Source organism: Macaca nemestrina, chromosome X (assembly GCF_043159975.1).
Source record: "Macaca nemestrina isolate mMacNem1 chromosome X, mMacNem.hap1, whole genome shotgun sequence".
NCBI lineage: Eukaryota > Metazoa > Chordata > Mammalia > Primates > Cercopithecidae > Macaca > Macaca nemestrina.
In genome coordinates this window covers 2,294,194-2,310,272 of record NC_092145.1, presented here as the reverse complement: position 1 = coordinate 2,310,272, position 16,079 = coordinate 2,294,194, and the positions used below count along the sequence as shown (strand labels likewise).

General features: G+C 52.6%; 1 protein-coding gene across 1 annotated transcript; it reads right to left on the bottom strand.

Moving 5' to 3' along the window:
* Nucleotides 1–9,116: 9,116 nt before the first annotated feature.
* Nucleotides 9,117–13,533, bottom strand: LOC105467331 (pregnancy up-regulated nonubiquitous CaM kinase). The gene is given in 13 exon segments (XM_011716836.3): nucleotides 9,117–9,511; nucleotides 9,795–9,939; nucleotides 10,086–10,173; nucleotides 10,260–10,338; nucleotides 10,420–10,532; nucleotides 10,627–10,702; nucleotides 10,891–11,014; nucleotides 11,223–11,361; nucleotides 11,469–11,543; nucleotides 11,912–12,043; nucleotides 12,332–12,401; nucleotides 13,256–13,400; nucleotides 13,403–13,533. Coding segments are annotated over 12 exon segments (1,281 nt in total). The 5' UTR covers nucleotides 13,505–13,533; the 3' UTR covers nucleotides 9,117–9,511; nucleotides 9,795–9,801.
* Nucleotides 13,534–16,079: the final 2,546 nt, after the last annotated feature.

Sequence of the window (16,079 nt, the reverse complement as noted above, 5' to 3'; positions counted from 1 at the left end):
TTTAAAGGAATTTAAATAATATAAAATATATTCTCTGACCGCAAGAGAATTAAATTATAAATCCAAAAAGATAGAAACCTAGGAAGTCCAAAATACTTGGAAATTATGCAACACTCTTCTAAATAACTGGCAAGTCAAAGAAAAAACAAAGGAAATTAGAAAAGCCTGAAGAGAATGAAAATGAAAACACAACATATCAAAATCTATGGACTGCAGCTAAAGCAGTACTCAGAGGGAAACTTACAGCTTTAAAGGCCTACACCAGCAAAAAAAGAAAGATCTCAAATTAATAACCTTGCATCTACCTTGACAAACTAGAAAAAGAAGAGCATACTAAATCCAAAGCAAGCAGAAGGAAGGAAATAAAGATTAGCACAGAAACTAATGGAATTGAAAACAGGAAAACAATAGAGAAAAATCAATGAAAACAAAAGTCAGCTCTTTGAAAAATCAGCAAAATTGATCTTGGCTAGAGTGACCAAAAAGAAAAGAGAATCAAATTACCAAGATCAAGAAGAGAAAAGGGGGGCCGGGCGTGGTGGCTCACGCCTGTAATCCCAGCACTTTGGGAGGCCGAGGCGGGCGGATCACAAGGTCAGGAGATCGAGACCACGGTGAAACCCCGTCTCTACTAAAAATACAAAAAAATTAGCCGGGCGCGGTGGCGGGCGCCTGTAGTCCCAGCTACTCAGGAGGCTGAGGCAGGAGAATGGCGTGAACCCGGGAGGCGGAGCTTGCAGTGAGCCGAGATTGCGCCACTGCACTCCAGCCTGAGCGACAGAGCGAGACTCTGTCTCAAAAAAAAAAAAAAAAAAAAAAAAAGAGAAAAGGGGGGCATTACTACTGACCTATAGAAATTTAAAGGATTATAAGAGAATGCTTTGATGACTTCATGCCAAAAAAATTGGACAACTCAGATGAAATGGAGAAATTCCTAGAAAGACACATGACCAAAACTGACTTTAAAATAAATTAAAAATCTGAATAGACTTATACCAAGCAAATAAATTGAATTAGTAATTGAAAATATTCCCACAAAGAAAATCCAAGCCCAGATGGCTTCACTGGTGAATTCTATCAAATAACTGAAGAATGATGAACGCCAATCCTTCACAGACTCTTTCAGAAAATAGAGGAGTAGGAACACTTACTATCTCATCCTATCAGCCCAGTATTACCCTCATACCAAGGATATCACAAGGAAACAACTACATCTCAATATGCTTCATGAACTCCTGGATGCAAAAATCTTTAACACAATATTTAAAAACTAAATCTAGCAGCACATAAGGATTAGACACCATCATCAAGTGGGATTTATACCAAGAATACAAGCTTGATTTAACATCTGAAACTCAGTGTAACACACCAAATTAACAGAAAAAGGACAAAAACCACATGATCCTCTCAATAGGTGCATAAAAAGATTCGACAGAATCTAACATCCATTCATGACTTGAAACAGTCCTTTTGCGGGTGGCGGCGAGCGCAGAGGACGCCATGAAGGTCCCGAGCGCACTACAAGAGTACAAGGTGGTGGGTCGCTGCCTGCCCACCCCCAAATGCCACACACCGCCTCTCTACCGCATGCGAATCTTTGCGCCTAATCATGTCGTTGCCGAGTCCCCCTTCCCGCACTTCGTATCTCAGTTAAAGATTGAGAAGTCTTCAGGGGAGATTGTCTACTGTGGGCAGGTGTTTGAGAAGCGCCCCCTGCGGGTGAAGAACTTCGGCATCTGGCTGCGCTATGACTCCCGGAGCGGCACCCACAACATGTACCGGGAATACCGGGACCTGACCACCGCGGGGCTGTCACCCAGTGCTACTGAGACATGGGCGCCCGGCATGGCGCCCGGGTCCACTCCATCCAGATCATGAAGGTGAGGGAGATCGCAGCCAGCAAGTGCCGCTGGTCGGCCATCAAGCAGTTCCACGACTCCAAGATCAAGTTCCCGCTGCCCCACCGGGTCCTGCGCCGTCAGCACAAATCACGCTTCATCACCAAGAGGCCCAACACCTTCTTCTGGGCGCAGGGGCCTCGCCTGGGTGTGCCCCAAATAAACTCAGGAAAGCCCAGTGAAAAAACAAAACAAAACAAAACAAAAAACAAAACAAAACAAAACAAAACACCTTTCTACAAACTAGGAACAGGAACAGAATGGAAGTTACTCATGACAAAGGGCATCTATGAAAAATCCACAGCTAACATGACACTTAATGATGAAAGACTAAACGTTTTCCCTCTAAGATTAGGAACAAGGAAAGGATTCTTTTACCACTTGTATTTAATGTAGTATTGGAGGTTCTTGGTAGTGCAATAAGCAGGAGAAACAAAAAGAAAAAAGAGAGAAAAGGAAGGGAACAAGGAAATAAGCATCCCAATTAGAAAGGAATAAGTAAAATTCTCTTTACTTGCAGATGACACGTGCTGTGTGTAGAAAATCACAAAGAATCCACACAAATAAAACCTATTAGAACTAATAAAAAGGGCCAGGCATGGTGGCTTATGCCTATAATCCCAGTGCTTTGGGAGGCTGAGGCAGGAGGATTACTTGAGCCCAGGAGTTCAACACCAGCGTGTGCAGCATAGTGAGACTCCATCTCTAAAAATAAAATAAAGTAAAGTAAATTAGAACCTAACATGGTGGCCTGCTCCTGTAGTCCCAGCTACTCTGGAGGCTGAGAAGGGAGGATTTGCTTGAGCCCAGGAGTTCAAGACCACAGTGAGCTGTGATTGCACCACTGCACTCCGGCCTCTAGCCTGGGTGACAGAGCAAGACCCCGGTCCCCCGTCAAAAGAGAGAGACAGAGCAAGAACTAATAAAAAGTTTAGGAAGGCCACAGAATACAAGATCAATATATTTTTAAAAATCAATGGTTATTTCTATACACTTTTAATGAACAATTCAAAAATGAAATTATGAAAACAATTCTGTGTACAAGAGCATACAAAGAATAAAATCCACAAATAAATTTAACAACAAAAGAAGTGCGAAATGTATACACTGAAAACTGTAAAAGATCATTTAAAAAATTAAAGAACAAAATAAGTGGAATGATATTCTGTGTTCATGGATTGGAAAACAATATTGTTTTAACATAGCAACACTCTCTGGCTGGGCACGGTGGCTCACGCCTGTAACCCCAGCACTTTGGGAGGCTGAGACGGGCAAATCACCTGAGGTCAGAAGTTCGAGACCAGCCTGGCCAACATGGTGAAAAACCTTGTCTCTACTAAAAATACAAAAAAATTAGCCAGCCATGGTGGCAGGCATCTGCAATCCCAGCTACTTGGGAGACTGAGACAGGAGAATCATTTGAACCTGGGAGGCGAAGGTTGCAGTGAGCCAAGATCGTGCCATTGCACTCCAGCCTGGGTGACAACAGTGAAACTCTGTCTCAAAAAAAAAACAAAACAAAAAACAAACAAACAAAAAAACCCATGTGCCTCAAAAGACACTATCAAAGAGTGAAAAGATAATCCACAGAATGGGAGAAAATATTTACAAATCATATATCTGATAAGGATCTAATATCCAGAATACATAAAGAACCCTTACAGCTCATCAATAAAAAGATAAATTATCCAATTAAAAAATGAACAGAAGTTTTGAATGAACATTTTTCCAAATAAGATATACAAATGACTAATAAGTACATGAAAAGATGCTCGATATCATTGGTCATTAGAGCAATACAAATCAAAACCACAATGAGATACCATTTCACACACACTAGGATGGCTATTTTAAAAATCACGCACAATAACAAGTGTTGACAAGGATGGAGAGAAATTTGAACCACATGCATTGCTGGTGGGAATGTAAAATGGTGCTGTTGCTTTGGAAAATGGCTTGGCATTTCCTTCAAAAGTTAAACATGGAGTTATCATATGGCCCAACAATAGTACTCCTAGGTGTATACTCAAGACAATTGAAAATACACATCCACACAAAAACTTGCACACAATTGTTCATAGCACTATTATTCACAATAGCTAAAAGTGGAAACAACCCAAATGTCCATCAATGATTAATAAAATGTGGTCTATCCATACAGTAAAATATTCTTCAGCTGTAAAAAAGAATGAAGTACTGATCCATGCTACAATATGGATGAACCCTGAAAACATCATAGTAAGGGTAAGCCAGACACAAAAGTCCACGTATGGTATGATTTCATTAATTTGAAATATTGAAACAAGCAAATCCACAGATAGAAAGTCAATTAGTGGTTGCCAAACACTGGGGGGGGGGGTGTAAATAGGGAGCTACTGCAAATGCATACAAGGTTTCCTTTCGGGGTGATGAAAATGTTCTGGAATTAGATAGTGGTGATGGTGGCAAAACACTGTAAATACACTAAAAACTGCTGAATTGTACATTTTACAGGGTGAATTTTATGGTACGTGAATTGTACCTCAATAAAAAACAAATTTTTAATTTGAACGGAAAAGGATTGAAAAAAATATACCAGTCAAATGTTAACCAAAAAAAGTTATAGTTGCTATGTAAATATCAGACCAAGTAGACTAGAAGGGAAAATCATTGCTAGTATTAATGTATATCACTATATTTTGATCAAATATTCAACTTACCTAAAATACATACCAATTCTAAACTCATATATACTGAATAACATAACTTATAAATACATAAAGCAATAATTGAAAGAACTACAAGGAGAAACTGGCAAAAAGCAGTTGAGCCTCTACTCAGGGCATCATGTGAGGAAAGACTTGGCTCCCTGGGGTGAGGGAAACTATGGAAATCTCCATGGGGTGTGAGGGAGGAGCTCTGGAGAGATGGGCATGAGCTTTTGTTTTTTCAAAGACCAGCGTGATAGTAAGCCTGGGCTTTTTCTATTTCTCAAAAGGGGGCAGATAATAGGGTTGAAAAATACTGAAAAATTCTCTTAAAGCAAAAATCAGATCCTGTCACTTGTTCTGTTTAAAACGTCAGTGGCTCCCAGTGCCCTCTTGAGAAAGTTCACTTTCCAGGCTGATCTCTACCCACCTCCTCTCACAACCTCTCTCAACCAGACGGGATTCTTTGTTATTTCTGAAACATTCCATACTTCTTATCTTGCCCACCTCGTGTTGGGCTGGTGATAGGGATCCCTGAATGAAGCTGGGGTGGGGTGGAGAACATGGTCACCACATGCCCAGACAGTGCCTGGCAGGAAGAAACATGTGGCTTATAGTGCCAACTCGGCCACCACCTGGCCAGGGGGCCTGACTTGGTCACTTCATCTCTTCAACAGACCTGCTGCTCTCCTGGGTTCCCTGGCAGCATCCTCAACTCCCTCACAACTCCCCCCCTCCCACTCCCATTGACTCCATGACCAAGCTCCATCCTTCCAGTAGCCCCACGTCTCTTGCCTTGTCCTATACATGGTTCAGGCTTGTCTCCCAGCCACCAGCCCTGCCCTGCCCCACTTCCAGGCCGTTGCTCACACCGAACTCCAAAGGGATCTTTGTAGGGCCCAGCTCCCATGCCCCATTTCCACCACTGTGAAAAGACCTCCCTGGTTCCCACTTAACAGGACATAAAATTGAGGCACAGAGGACCTTAAAGGCAACACAAGCCAGGTGGCATGGTGGCTCACAGCTGTAGTCCTAGCTACTCCGGAGGTTGAGAATCACTTGAACCCAGGAGTTCTGGGCTGTAGTGTGCTATGTCCATCAGGTGTCCATACTAAGTTCAGCATCAATATTCTGGGAGCAGAGGACCACTAGGTTGCCTATGGAGGGGTGAACCACCTCAGGTCGGAAACAGCGTAGGTCAAAACTCGTGTGCTGATCAGTAGTAGGATCACACTTGTGAAGTGAATAGCCACTGCACTCCATCCTGGGCAACATAGTGAGACTCCATCTCATAAAAAAAAGTAAAAAATAAAAAAAAATTTTAAAAAAAGGCAACACAAACCATGTGCAAGACCCAAACTCAAATCCAGCGTGGGGTCCCCCAGCCCAGGGTTCTCTTTCCTTCAGACACACAGAGTTTGCATTCACAAAGAGAAGTGGGGAACAAATGCCGCCTTGTTTTCTTCAATTCCCCACACAATTATGTCCCAAGCAAGACCTCGCTTGCATGGATGCAAGCAAGAGGATGCAGTGGGAGAGCGTGGGTTCAAATCTTCACTCTGCCACAAGCTGTGTAACTTTGGCTCAGTTAGCCTCTCTATGCCTCAGTTTCTCCATATGTGAAGTGGGGATGATGACCATGATAGCAGCTATCTCACAGGTGAGGTTCAAGTTAATACATAGGAAGCTTTTCAATAGAGTCGTTACTAGCTTTTTTTTTTTTCTTTTTTTTTTTCTTTTTTTTTTTTTTTGTAGAGACAGGTTCTCTCCATCTTACCCAGGCTAGTCTCAAACTCCTGGGCTCGAGGGATCAGTGTTCTTTTTATTACAAGGAATAAACCTTCCAGAACTACTAGATACAATGCTAGACACATATTTGCAAAGAGAAGGGTGAAAAGTAAGTCTACTTTCATACCCCTCAGGCAACTCGAACTCACCACATCCAGAATCAATCTCATCACTCCTCCCCCAAAGTGATGCTCATTGAACTCTTCTTGATGAAATGTTCTGCTGCCAGAACCATGACCTACCTGGATCCTCTCGCTTCATTCCCTACCTGCAACCCATCACAAGACCTGTCCACGTGACTCCCAAAGAGCTCCTAGGACCACCTCCGTGTCTCCCTGTCCCTAGGGTGGACCCACAGGTTGAGCTTCCCTTGAAACTCTGCTACCTACAGGTTTGCTTCAAGATGGAGCACGTGACCCACCCCGTGTGACCCAGAACAGCAGAGACAGCTTCCTTTTGTGATGCCCACCAGGGTTCCCCCGACCCTCGATTCTGGTCTGGTTCCAGACACTCCAATTCCCAGCAGCCAGCCCCAGCCCAGCACCTAACCCACACTGGACAAGAATGCTCTCTGGCTAAAAACCCCTTCGATGGCTCCCCACTGCTCCTAGACTACAGCTCCAGCTCCTTCCCCTGCCAGGATTGGTCTGGCCCATTCCTCTTGCTGCCAGCCTCAGCAACGGCCCTGAGCCTGAGAAGCCCTCACAGGGTCCAGCGCAGCTCCCTTGCCATCACTTCACACACACACCACTTTTGCCTTTGGCTAAACCAGTCCTTTCTCTCTCCTTGGCTGCCATCCCACTGCCTAAGGGACCCAAATTGCCTTCCTCATATGGGGTCTTGGAGGGATGAAGGAGGGGTGCCACCTCTGCTTGACCTGGGGGTTCCCCCTCTCACCCCTATCACAGATGGGCAGGACCTCTCCCCCAAGGTGGGACTTCCCCAGGGCAGGATTTGCAGGGTGTGGGGTGGGGGCAGTGGCAAAGAGGAACGGGTTTGAGAGGCTGCCCAGGTGCTGAAGGAACTAGGGGAGGCTAATGGACGTCTAAAGATGGGGCCGTGGCTCCCCCTGCTGACGGGAGGCCATATTGCACCCTGTGTCAAGGCAGCCCAGAGCTGGCTTGAGCTCCAAGCGGAGGCGATCTGGCCAAGTGCCTGGACTGGAAGAGCTGGCTGTTCCTGAGCAAGTGCCGGTTTCTTCTGGAAGGTTGGCTCTGGCACTCCTGCTCACGGCTCCCAGACCCACAAAGATCATTTTTATCATCCCCGTAAAACCACCCCTAAAATAGAGGGCGTCCTCCTGGGGGGCAGGCACCTACTCAGCGCCCAGCACCTGACACAGAGTAGAGGCTCAGTCAACATCTGACCAAAACAAGAGCAAGTAGGTATCATGGGAGTCCAGTGTGAACAACGGAGAAGATGGGAAGGGGGACCCGCAGCAGGGGTGCCCACAGGCAACAAGGCCCCGGGTACGGGTGAGGGCAAGTGGGACAGGTCTTGGAGGTGAGGAGGCCATGGTACTGGCTGACTGAGGTCCCCTGTGCGGCCCAGAGTCTGGAGCGAAGGATGGCCTGGGAGTGGCTGTGGGGATGGAGGAGGAGGCTGCCCACCCACCTCCAGCCTGTTCTCCCTGGTGGAAGCCAGGTCCCCTGGCTCCAACCCTGAACCCCACTCCAGCCTTCACCCACAAGGCCCAGGCCAGCCTTGGTTTGACCCTCACCGCCTCCCTTTGGGGCCCAAAGTTCAACAGGGAGGGTAATCTTCTCTACCATTCTCGCCAGTCAAGCCGTGGGTCATCAGGCTACACTCTGGGGGCTGGCAGGGAGCAAGGGTCTCAGAAGGTAGGGAGGGGTGGCCAGCTTGCCTGGAACTCTGGCTGGGGCCAAGGAGTGGCTCTAGAGGTCTTCCCCTGATGGGCCCAAGAGAAAGGGCTAGAGGTGCCAGCAGAGGTTTGGGACCCAGCAAGGCAGGGCTCTGGAGCCCTGGCCGCTCCAGAATGGAGGTTGGTGGGCCTGGGGCCACTCAGACCAGAGGACAGGCCACGGCTCTTCACTTCAGAAGCCACTGCCAAGCTGCCACTGCTCCCAGAGTCCCAGCTTCCAGCCCAGGTCTACCCCAGCCTGGAACCTGAGGGTTCCAAAGCCCCCCACACAGCAGAGGGGAAGAGGGCCCCGTGTGGCCCTCTCCTGGACAAGGAGCTCCTCTCACCCCCTGACCCTGGGGTTCCCTATTCTTCTGCTTGGCAAGATGGCCTCTGGCCATCAAGAAAGGGAAGGGAGGGAGGGATGGAAGGTGACAGTTCTGGGCTCTGGCCGCCCTCCATGCACCTGTGAGCCCTTCCCAGTCCCAGGCACCTGGCTGAGGCACTCCAGGCCCGGCCCTGCATGGCAGGGGCACTGCAGCCCATCCCTGGGGGTCTGGAGCCACATTCAGCCTCCTGCCAGCGCCCCCTGCTGGCAGCCCAGCAGGCGTGTGCTGCCTCCACTTTGTCCCAGGACCCCAAGGCTGGGCAGTTACACCTCTGGGGTGGCAGAGCTGCCTGGCCACGCTGTCACTTGTTGGTGCTTTGGGGAGATGGGACAGGAAGTTTTTGGACAGTTGGAAACTTGTCTGCCACGATGAGAGGGAGCAGAGGTTCAGGTGGCAGTGGGTAAAGCCGTGTGGCAGGGTCTCATTGGTTTCCTTCCCACAAGTGACCAGGTCTCCTCCACACTCGCCGCACCCCCAGTTCACCACTGGCCCATTGCTGTATCTTTCTTTATTGGTTTGGGGAAAACGAGGGGGCTGGAAGGCCATGACCATGGCACAAGCAGGACCACCCACGCTCAGCGAAGCACAGAACAGCCATGCAGGAAAGACAGCCCCTGAGGCCCGCCTGCCAGCACCTCCTCGGCTTTTGGTGGGGTGGGGGGCAGGGGCGGGAGAGGCAACAGGGGAGGGGATCCACTGCCCCCAGGCAGGGCAGAGCCTGGGGACAGACTTGAGGGTGCTCCATTCCAACCCCAGCACCATGCGCCACACCCTCAAATCTCAAACTCCAGCAGAGGCCAGCCCCAGGGGTGAAGGGTTGGGGGAGGGGACCAAAAGCATCCAAGGGAAGGAAATCTGGGGGTCAGTCCACTTGGCCTTGGCATCTGCCTGAGAGGAGAAGCAGAGGGAAAGGGGGTAGTTAGGAGCCGACCTGCCAGCCCTGTGCCCCCACCCCCACCTCGGTCAAATCCTGGATTTCTTAGAGGCCCTCTCCCCCTTCACTCCCTTGCCCAATCTCGGGCACCCACAGGCCCTCCCTGTCCTTCCACCTCTCCTGGGGCCCTGGCTCCTCCCTCTGCCCTCTGCCCTCAGCCCTCTGGCCTGTGGGGGCCACCCCACTTAGCTCTTGGCCACATGGAGTGCCACCACCCTCTAAGCTCTTCAAACACACCTGGGGATCACCACTTGGGGGGCTGGCCAGTATGGAGGCCTGAGTGGCTGTGGCGGGCCAGGCCCTGCTCAGAGGCCCCCTCGGCCTCTGGGCTCTGCCCCAGCTTCCGGATGTGGCGCAGGAATGAGGTGGCATTGAAGGCTCGCTGCCAGAAGAGAGGGAGATCAGGCCAGGCCTGGGCCAGGCCCCAGCCCCAAGACTGTGAGGGCCACAGTGGCCACTGGGCAGTCACAGTGATCGGGCTACAGCTGGGATGCAGCGGGTGACCACACTGGGTGTCTCCACACTGACCTTCCAGTGCATCCGAGCAAAGTTCTTCTGGATCTGCTCACTGACAGAGCCTAAGATGTCCCTGTCGAAGGCTGTGTCCCCAGAGATCCTGGGGAAAGGCTGAAGGTCGGGGGGGGCCTCTCTGCAGGTGCAGTCCCCCTGGCCCTGGGGCAGCTCGGCAGGGCTCCCACTCACCAAAGATGCTGCAAGGCCTGTTGGCAGGTGAACCTCTTCTGGGGGTCTCGCTCCAGAAGGTGCCGGATGAAGTCTTTGGCTGGAGCAGGGAGGCTGGGTCAGCCCATCGGGTCCCCACTCCCTTGCATCACCCCCAAGCATGGGCCAGCCTGAAGCTCACCTGATTCTGAGATGTCATCCCAGAAAGGAGAGTCAAACTCATAGCTGGCCCTCAGGATCTGGTTGAAGAGTTCAGGGTCGCTCTCGTCGTAGAAGGGGGGATACCCACACAGCCTGGCACCCACAGATGAATCACCCAGCTGTCCCACCCTCCCCAACCCAGCAGAGGCAGGCAGGCAGGAGACAAGCCTTCCCAGCAGTAACTCACAGGATGTAGGAGATGACGCCCAGTGCCCACACATCTACGGCCTTCCCGTAGGGTTTCTGCTCCAAGAGCTCTGGGGCTGGGGGCCAGAGACAGACAGACGCACGCACAGGCACACACGCAGCCATGCCGCTCAGTGTCGCTGGCTCAGCCTATTCAAGCCCAGGAATGGCCCACACAAAGGCAACGGGCACAACAGCCTTCTCGGCTATCTAGGGTCCCCCAGGCCACCCCACTCCCAGCAAGCCTCAGGGTGCCGTCCCTCACCCACATATCCGGGGGTCCCACAGGCGGTGCCTAGCATGTTGCCAGCCTGGATTTTGGAGAGTCCAAAGTCAGAGACCATGATCTTTGAGTCCTCAAAGGGTGTGGCATACAGGAGGTTTTCGGGCTGTGACACACGGACACCGGGAAAAGGGCCAGGTCAGTCCTGATGCGGTGCCGGTGCTGGGACAGGATGAGGACTACACACTCTCAGGTTCCCCAGAGCCTTGGTGGAGTGGGAGATCAAGAAAGGCCCCAGCCGTGCTCCCGGGAAAACAAAGGCAGGGCCAGGTGGGCAAGTGGGAGGGTGGGGCGCAGAGGCCCCAGCCAGGCACCTTGAGGTCCCGGTGCACGATCCCCAGGCTGTGCAGGTAGGAGACGGCGCCGAGGACCTGACCCACCAGATGGCTGGCATCCTTCTCTGTGTAGGAGCCGCGCTCCATGATGCGATCAAACAGCTCGCCACCCGTCACCCTGGGGGTGCCAGGGGTTTGGCTGACCCAGGCACTCAGCCTGGCCTTCAGCCCCACTCACTGCTCAGCCCCTCCCCGGCTCCCACAGCCTGCCCAGGCCCTCCTCACAGTTCCATGGCCAGGTAGAGGTGGGAAGGGCTCTCGTGGACATCCTCCAGAGCAACAATGTTGGGGTGGCTGATCCTGCAACGGCAAGGAAGCACCTGTGGGCCAACAGAGTCAAGGGGTGCTCTGTCCTGAGGCCCCGGGAAAAGCCTCCTCCCTCTTCTCCTCCTCCCACCTCTGTTCCCCATTCCCTACCACATGCCCCCCCTGCCCAGTCCAGGAAGGCGGAGCTCCAGCCTGAGCCCTGGCCTTCCTTCTAAAGCCCATTTGAAAAGCACAGATCAATATCCACTAGCTCCCTGTGGCTGCCACAGGGACGTGCAGGCCCAGAGAGAGCACTGCCCCAGGCTTCCCAAAGGTTGGTGGCCAGGCCTAGACTAGAACCAGGGACTCCTTGCACCCCTCATCGACCTATGCCACATCCCAGGGCCCCGTGAGGTGCGCACCTACGGAGCACTGCGATCTCGTTCTCCACCAGGGCCTCCTTGCCCCGGAGGGCCTTCTTGGGGATGCACTTGAGGGCCACGAGGTGTGCGGAGCCCCGCTCCTGGGCCAGCACCACCTCGGAGAAGGCACCCCTGCCGCAGACACGAGCGGTGGGAGGTGGGAAGGAAGTGGGAAGAGAAAAGAGGCAGGAGGGAGAGAGAGGGGAGCGGGGAGGGCCCCCTGTGAAGAAGATGGGGAGGCCCTACCTGGCCCTGTGCCACCCCCCACGAAACTCAACACATGCCATCTCACAGACTCACTCACATTCACACACCCTTATATATTCACACACACATCTTCTCACACCCACTCGCGTAGTCACACACACATGCCATCTCACACAGGTACACACACACACGATCACACGCGCGCACACTCACGAGCCGAGCCTCTCGCGGATCTCATAGACGCTGCTGATGTCCTCCGTGTGTTTCTTCAGCAGCAGCATGTCTGCAGGGGCAGGGGAGAGGTGATGGGGGTCCCTCCTCCCTCCCCCGCACCGGAGGCGAGGGCAGCTTCCTCCTCCACCCCTGTCAGGCAGGCCTCAGCCGTTGCCGCTGCGCTCGACCCTCCCCTCCCCCGTCCAGGTCCACACCCCCAGACGGACGCCTTGCAGCGAGGCCACCGCAAACGCGCCTCCACATCCCAGGCCTACAGCTGCCATCCCACGCCCCCACACCCTGCACCCCGACAGCGACCAGCGCCTGGATGCTGCCTCTCTGCCTCCACACATCCGGCCGCTTTCCAGAAGGCTCCATGCTCACCCACGCCGGTCCCTCCCCCATCCACACATCCACAGAGCCCACGCCCCCACCCCCGCGTAGACCCGCCACCCATGGCACAGCGCCCACAGGCACCCGCTGCCGAAGCCACCAAGCCGCCCGGGATGCACCTGCGACCCCCGCGCGCAGCCACCTGCCAAGACCGCGGCCACCCACGCGGCCGCAGACGCAGCCCGGCCTTCGGCGCCGCGGAGCAGGGGGACCTGGCAGCCTGGGCCGCACGCGTCCTGAGCTGCGTGGACCGAGCGCGAGCGGGCAGGGGGCGCGCCAGGCGTGACAGGTGTGCTGCGGGCGCGCAGGGCTGTGGCGGCTGTGGGCCAGACCTGGTGCGCCCCCGCCTCGCGCGTCCCCGCACCCCAAAGCAGGTGCGGACCTGGAGCGGGTGCCGCAGCGTCGTTTAGTGCAGTGGCCGCCTCACCAAGCCCCCCGCCCGCTTCCCGCCGGCCCCGCCCCCTCCGCGCACGCCCCCGCCGGCCGCCCAAGCACGCAGTGGCCAAGCGCGGCCGCGGCGCCGCAGGGCACCTTGTAAGGCAATCGCGGGGCTCCGACTCGGGCGCCGGCCGCCACCGCCCGGCCCACTGCTCTCTCGCGCCGCCTCCCGGAGCTGCGGCCCAGGTGGGCCGACCCCAGGACCTTTGCACCACCGGTGGCTGTCTCCCAGAGAGCTCTCTTCGGCCACAGGTCGGCAAGGCTCTCTGCCTTCCAGTCTCTGCTTTCACCGCCTCTCCGAGGACAGGCCGACCAGGCCACTTGCCCGAAAACAGCCTCCATCCCTAGCTCCAGGACCCTGCAGCCCTGCACCACAGCTCTGCCACCCTGGGCTCCCGGCACTCACTGGGCTCCCTCTAGCTCCACCATTAATCCCTCACCCTCACTCTCTTCTCTACCCAGCAGCCAGAGCATTCCTTTTATTGAGATCATGTCACCCTCCCGCAGCTCTCTATGTCAATCCAAGTCAAAGCATGAGTCCTTAGGGGGTGGCCTAATGACTGCTCTGGCCCCTCCCCACCTTTCCCGGCCACTGGCCTCCTGACTGGCCCTAACCCGGACCACATTTGCAGCTGCGTCCCAGCCTTTGCTCCCCTGCCTGGAATGTTCTTCGCTCAGATATCTGCCTGGCTTGGCTCCTCACTCCATCAGATCTCGGCTCAAATGTCCCCTCCTCAAACCGGCCTCCCTGGCTCTGCCTCTCCCAATTCTCCCCGCATACCCCTGCCCTGTCTTTAGAACGTCCAACAGCAAAAATCACCTTCTTCGCCTGGTCTTCCTCACCAAAGCGTCTGCTCCTAGAGAGTGTATCTCCGCGAACCCAGCCAAGACGAGCACAGGAAATAAGTGCGGGTGACTGAATTCAATTCTGCATCCAACAGTTACTGGACGCCCCTCGCTGCCGGCCATCCAGTCCCATGAGGTTCTGGTACCCTCCCCAGGGTCTGTGCTCCACATCCCCGCAGGTCAGCATCACAGGGGTTCCATCAAGTGGCAGGGTCCAATCTTCACAGTGACCCATGGGCCCTGGCATGACACAGAGTCTTCAAGAGAGTCTGCGGGGCAGGAAGAGTTTTTTAAAAATCATTTTCCCAGACCTCAACTCCCATATATACTCTGTAAAAACTGGGAAATCTGAGGAGGCCCCTGGCAGCTCTTGCCCCCTGGCCTTTCCCAGTCACCCTCCCAGGGCACTGCAGAAGGCTCCAGGGACCCCGGCACTCAGAAGCGCCAGTCCTACCTGCTCATCTATGTGAACAGGGTTTCCTGGGACCGACATCTAAAACAGAAAAAAAACAGGAATGGAACTGATGCTGAGCCCCTTCTCATGACAGCAGGAAGTGCAATTTGTTCACAGATACCTACAGATAATTCCCCAGAATGTCTAATATGCCAATGGTGCTTTGCTCAAGCCAGAAGAAGCATTAGCAGAGTTCTACAACATGGTCCCGGGTTATAAAAAGAAATAGAAATACACATATTTCTGTGTCCCAGAGAAATATGGCGGCGTGAGTAATAAAAAACTGCCCACGTGTCCCAGAGAAATATGGCGGCGTGAGTAATAAAAAACTGCCCACGTGTCCCAGAGAAATATGGCGGCGTGAGTAATAAAAACTGCCCACCTGTCCCAGAGAAATATGGCGGCGTGAGTAATAAAAAACTGCCCACGTGGACAGAGATGGCACAAAGAGACCTCTCTGAGGGGCAGCAGATGGAAACTGGAGGCCAGAAGGAAAGCACCCACCTCCAAATTGGGCCTGTTAAAGAAGAGCCAACGGGCAGGTATTGGTCCACGAGGTGACTCAGATGCCCCTGGCCTCATGTAAAAACTGATGGCACAATTTTTGTTTTAAATCATTGTATCATGGGGTTTTTTGGTTTGTTATTGTTGTTGTTGTTCTTGTCGTTGTTTGAGACAGTCTTACTCTGTCGCCTAGCCTGGAGTGCAGTGGTGCAATCTCAGCTCACTACAACCTCTGCCTCCTGGGTTCAAGCAATTCCCCTGTCTCAGCCTCCTGAGTAGGCTGGGACTACACGTGCACGCCACCACGCCCAGCTAATTTTTGTATTTTTAGTAGAGGCAGGGTTTCACCATGCCAGGCTGATCAGGCTGGTTTCGAACTCCTGACCTCAGGTGATCTGCCCGCCTCAGCCTCCCAAAGTGCTGGGACTACAGGTGTGAGCCACCGCACCAGGCCTGTATCATGTGTTTACAAGAGGAATTACACCTTCCGGCCTGGCAAGGTGGCTCATGCTTGTAATCCCAGCATTTTGGGAGGCTGAGGCTGGAGGATCACTTGAGCCCAGGAGTTCCAGCCTAGCCTGGGCAACATAGCAAGACCCCACTTTCTTTTTTTCTTTTTTTGAGATGGAGTGTAGAAAGTAAAAAGTTCCTCTTCAAAGTTTCCCTTCTTATTAAAAAATAAATCATAAGTGTTAGAAATAATAGTTTCTTTTAAAGACTAACTTCCTTCAAGCCTCCTTGCTTTGTGCTAGTAACTCTTTGTTAAGCCCTATCCTATGTAGCTGTTAAACATGCTTACAGGCACGTAGTACATTCTGTGTCCTTGTACTTTAACCAAGATATCTGTGCTGGACGTGCTCACAGGCATGTCCCAGCTCGCAGCCTATGTCCCTTTCCTGTTTGGGAATATTATTACTTTTCTAAGTCATTTCGTAAGCAACTTCCTCTTTTCCTTTATCCTTCCATTGCTTTTACCTATTTTTAAAAGTTTTAAACTATTAGCCAATCAGGTTTTAGTTTAGATTGTGAGGTCTGGCTCCAGCCAATGGAAACAGGACACAGTAGCAAGGACAAACTGCGTAGGGGATAAAAATTGCTTCCCTCCTTTGTTTG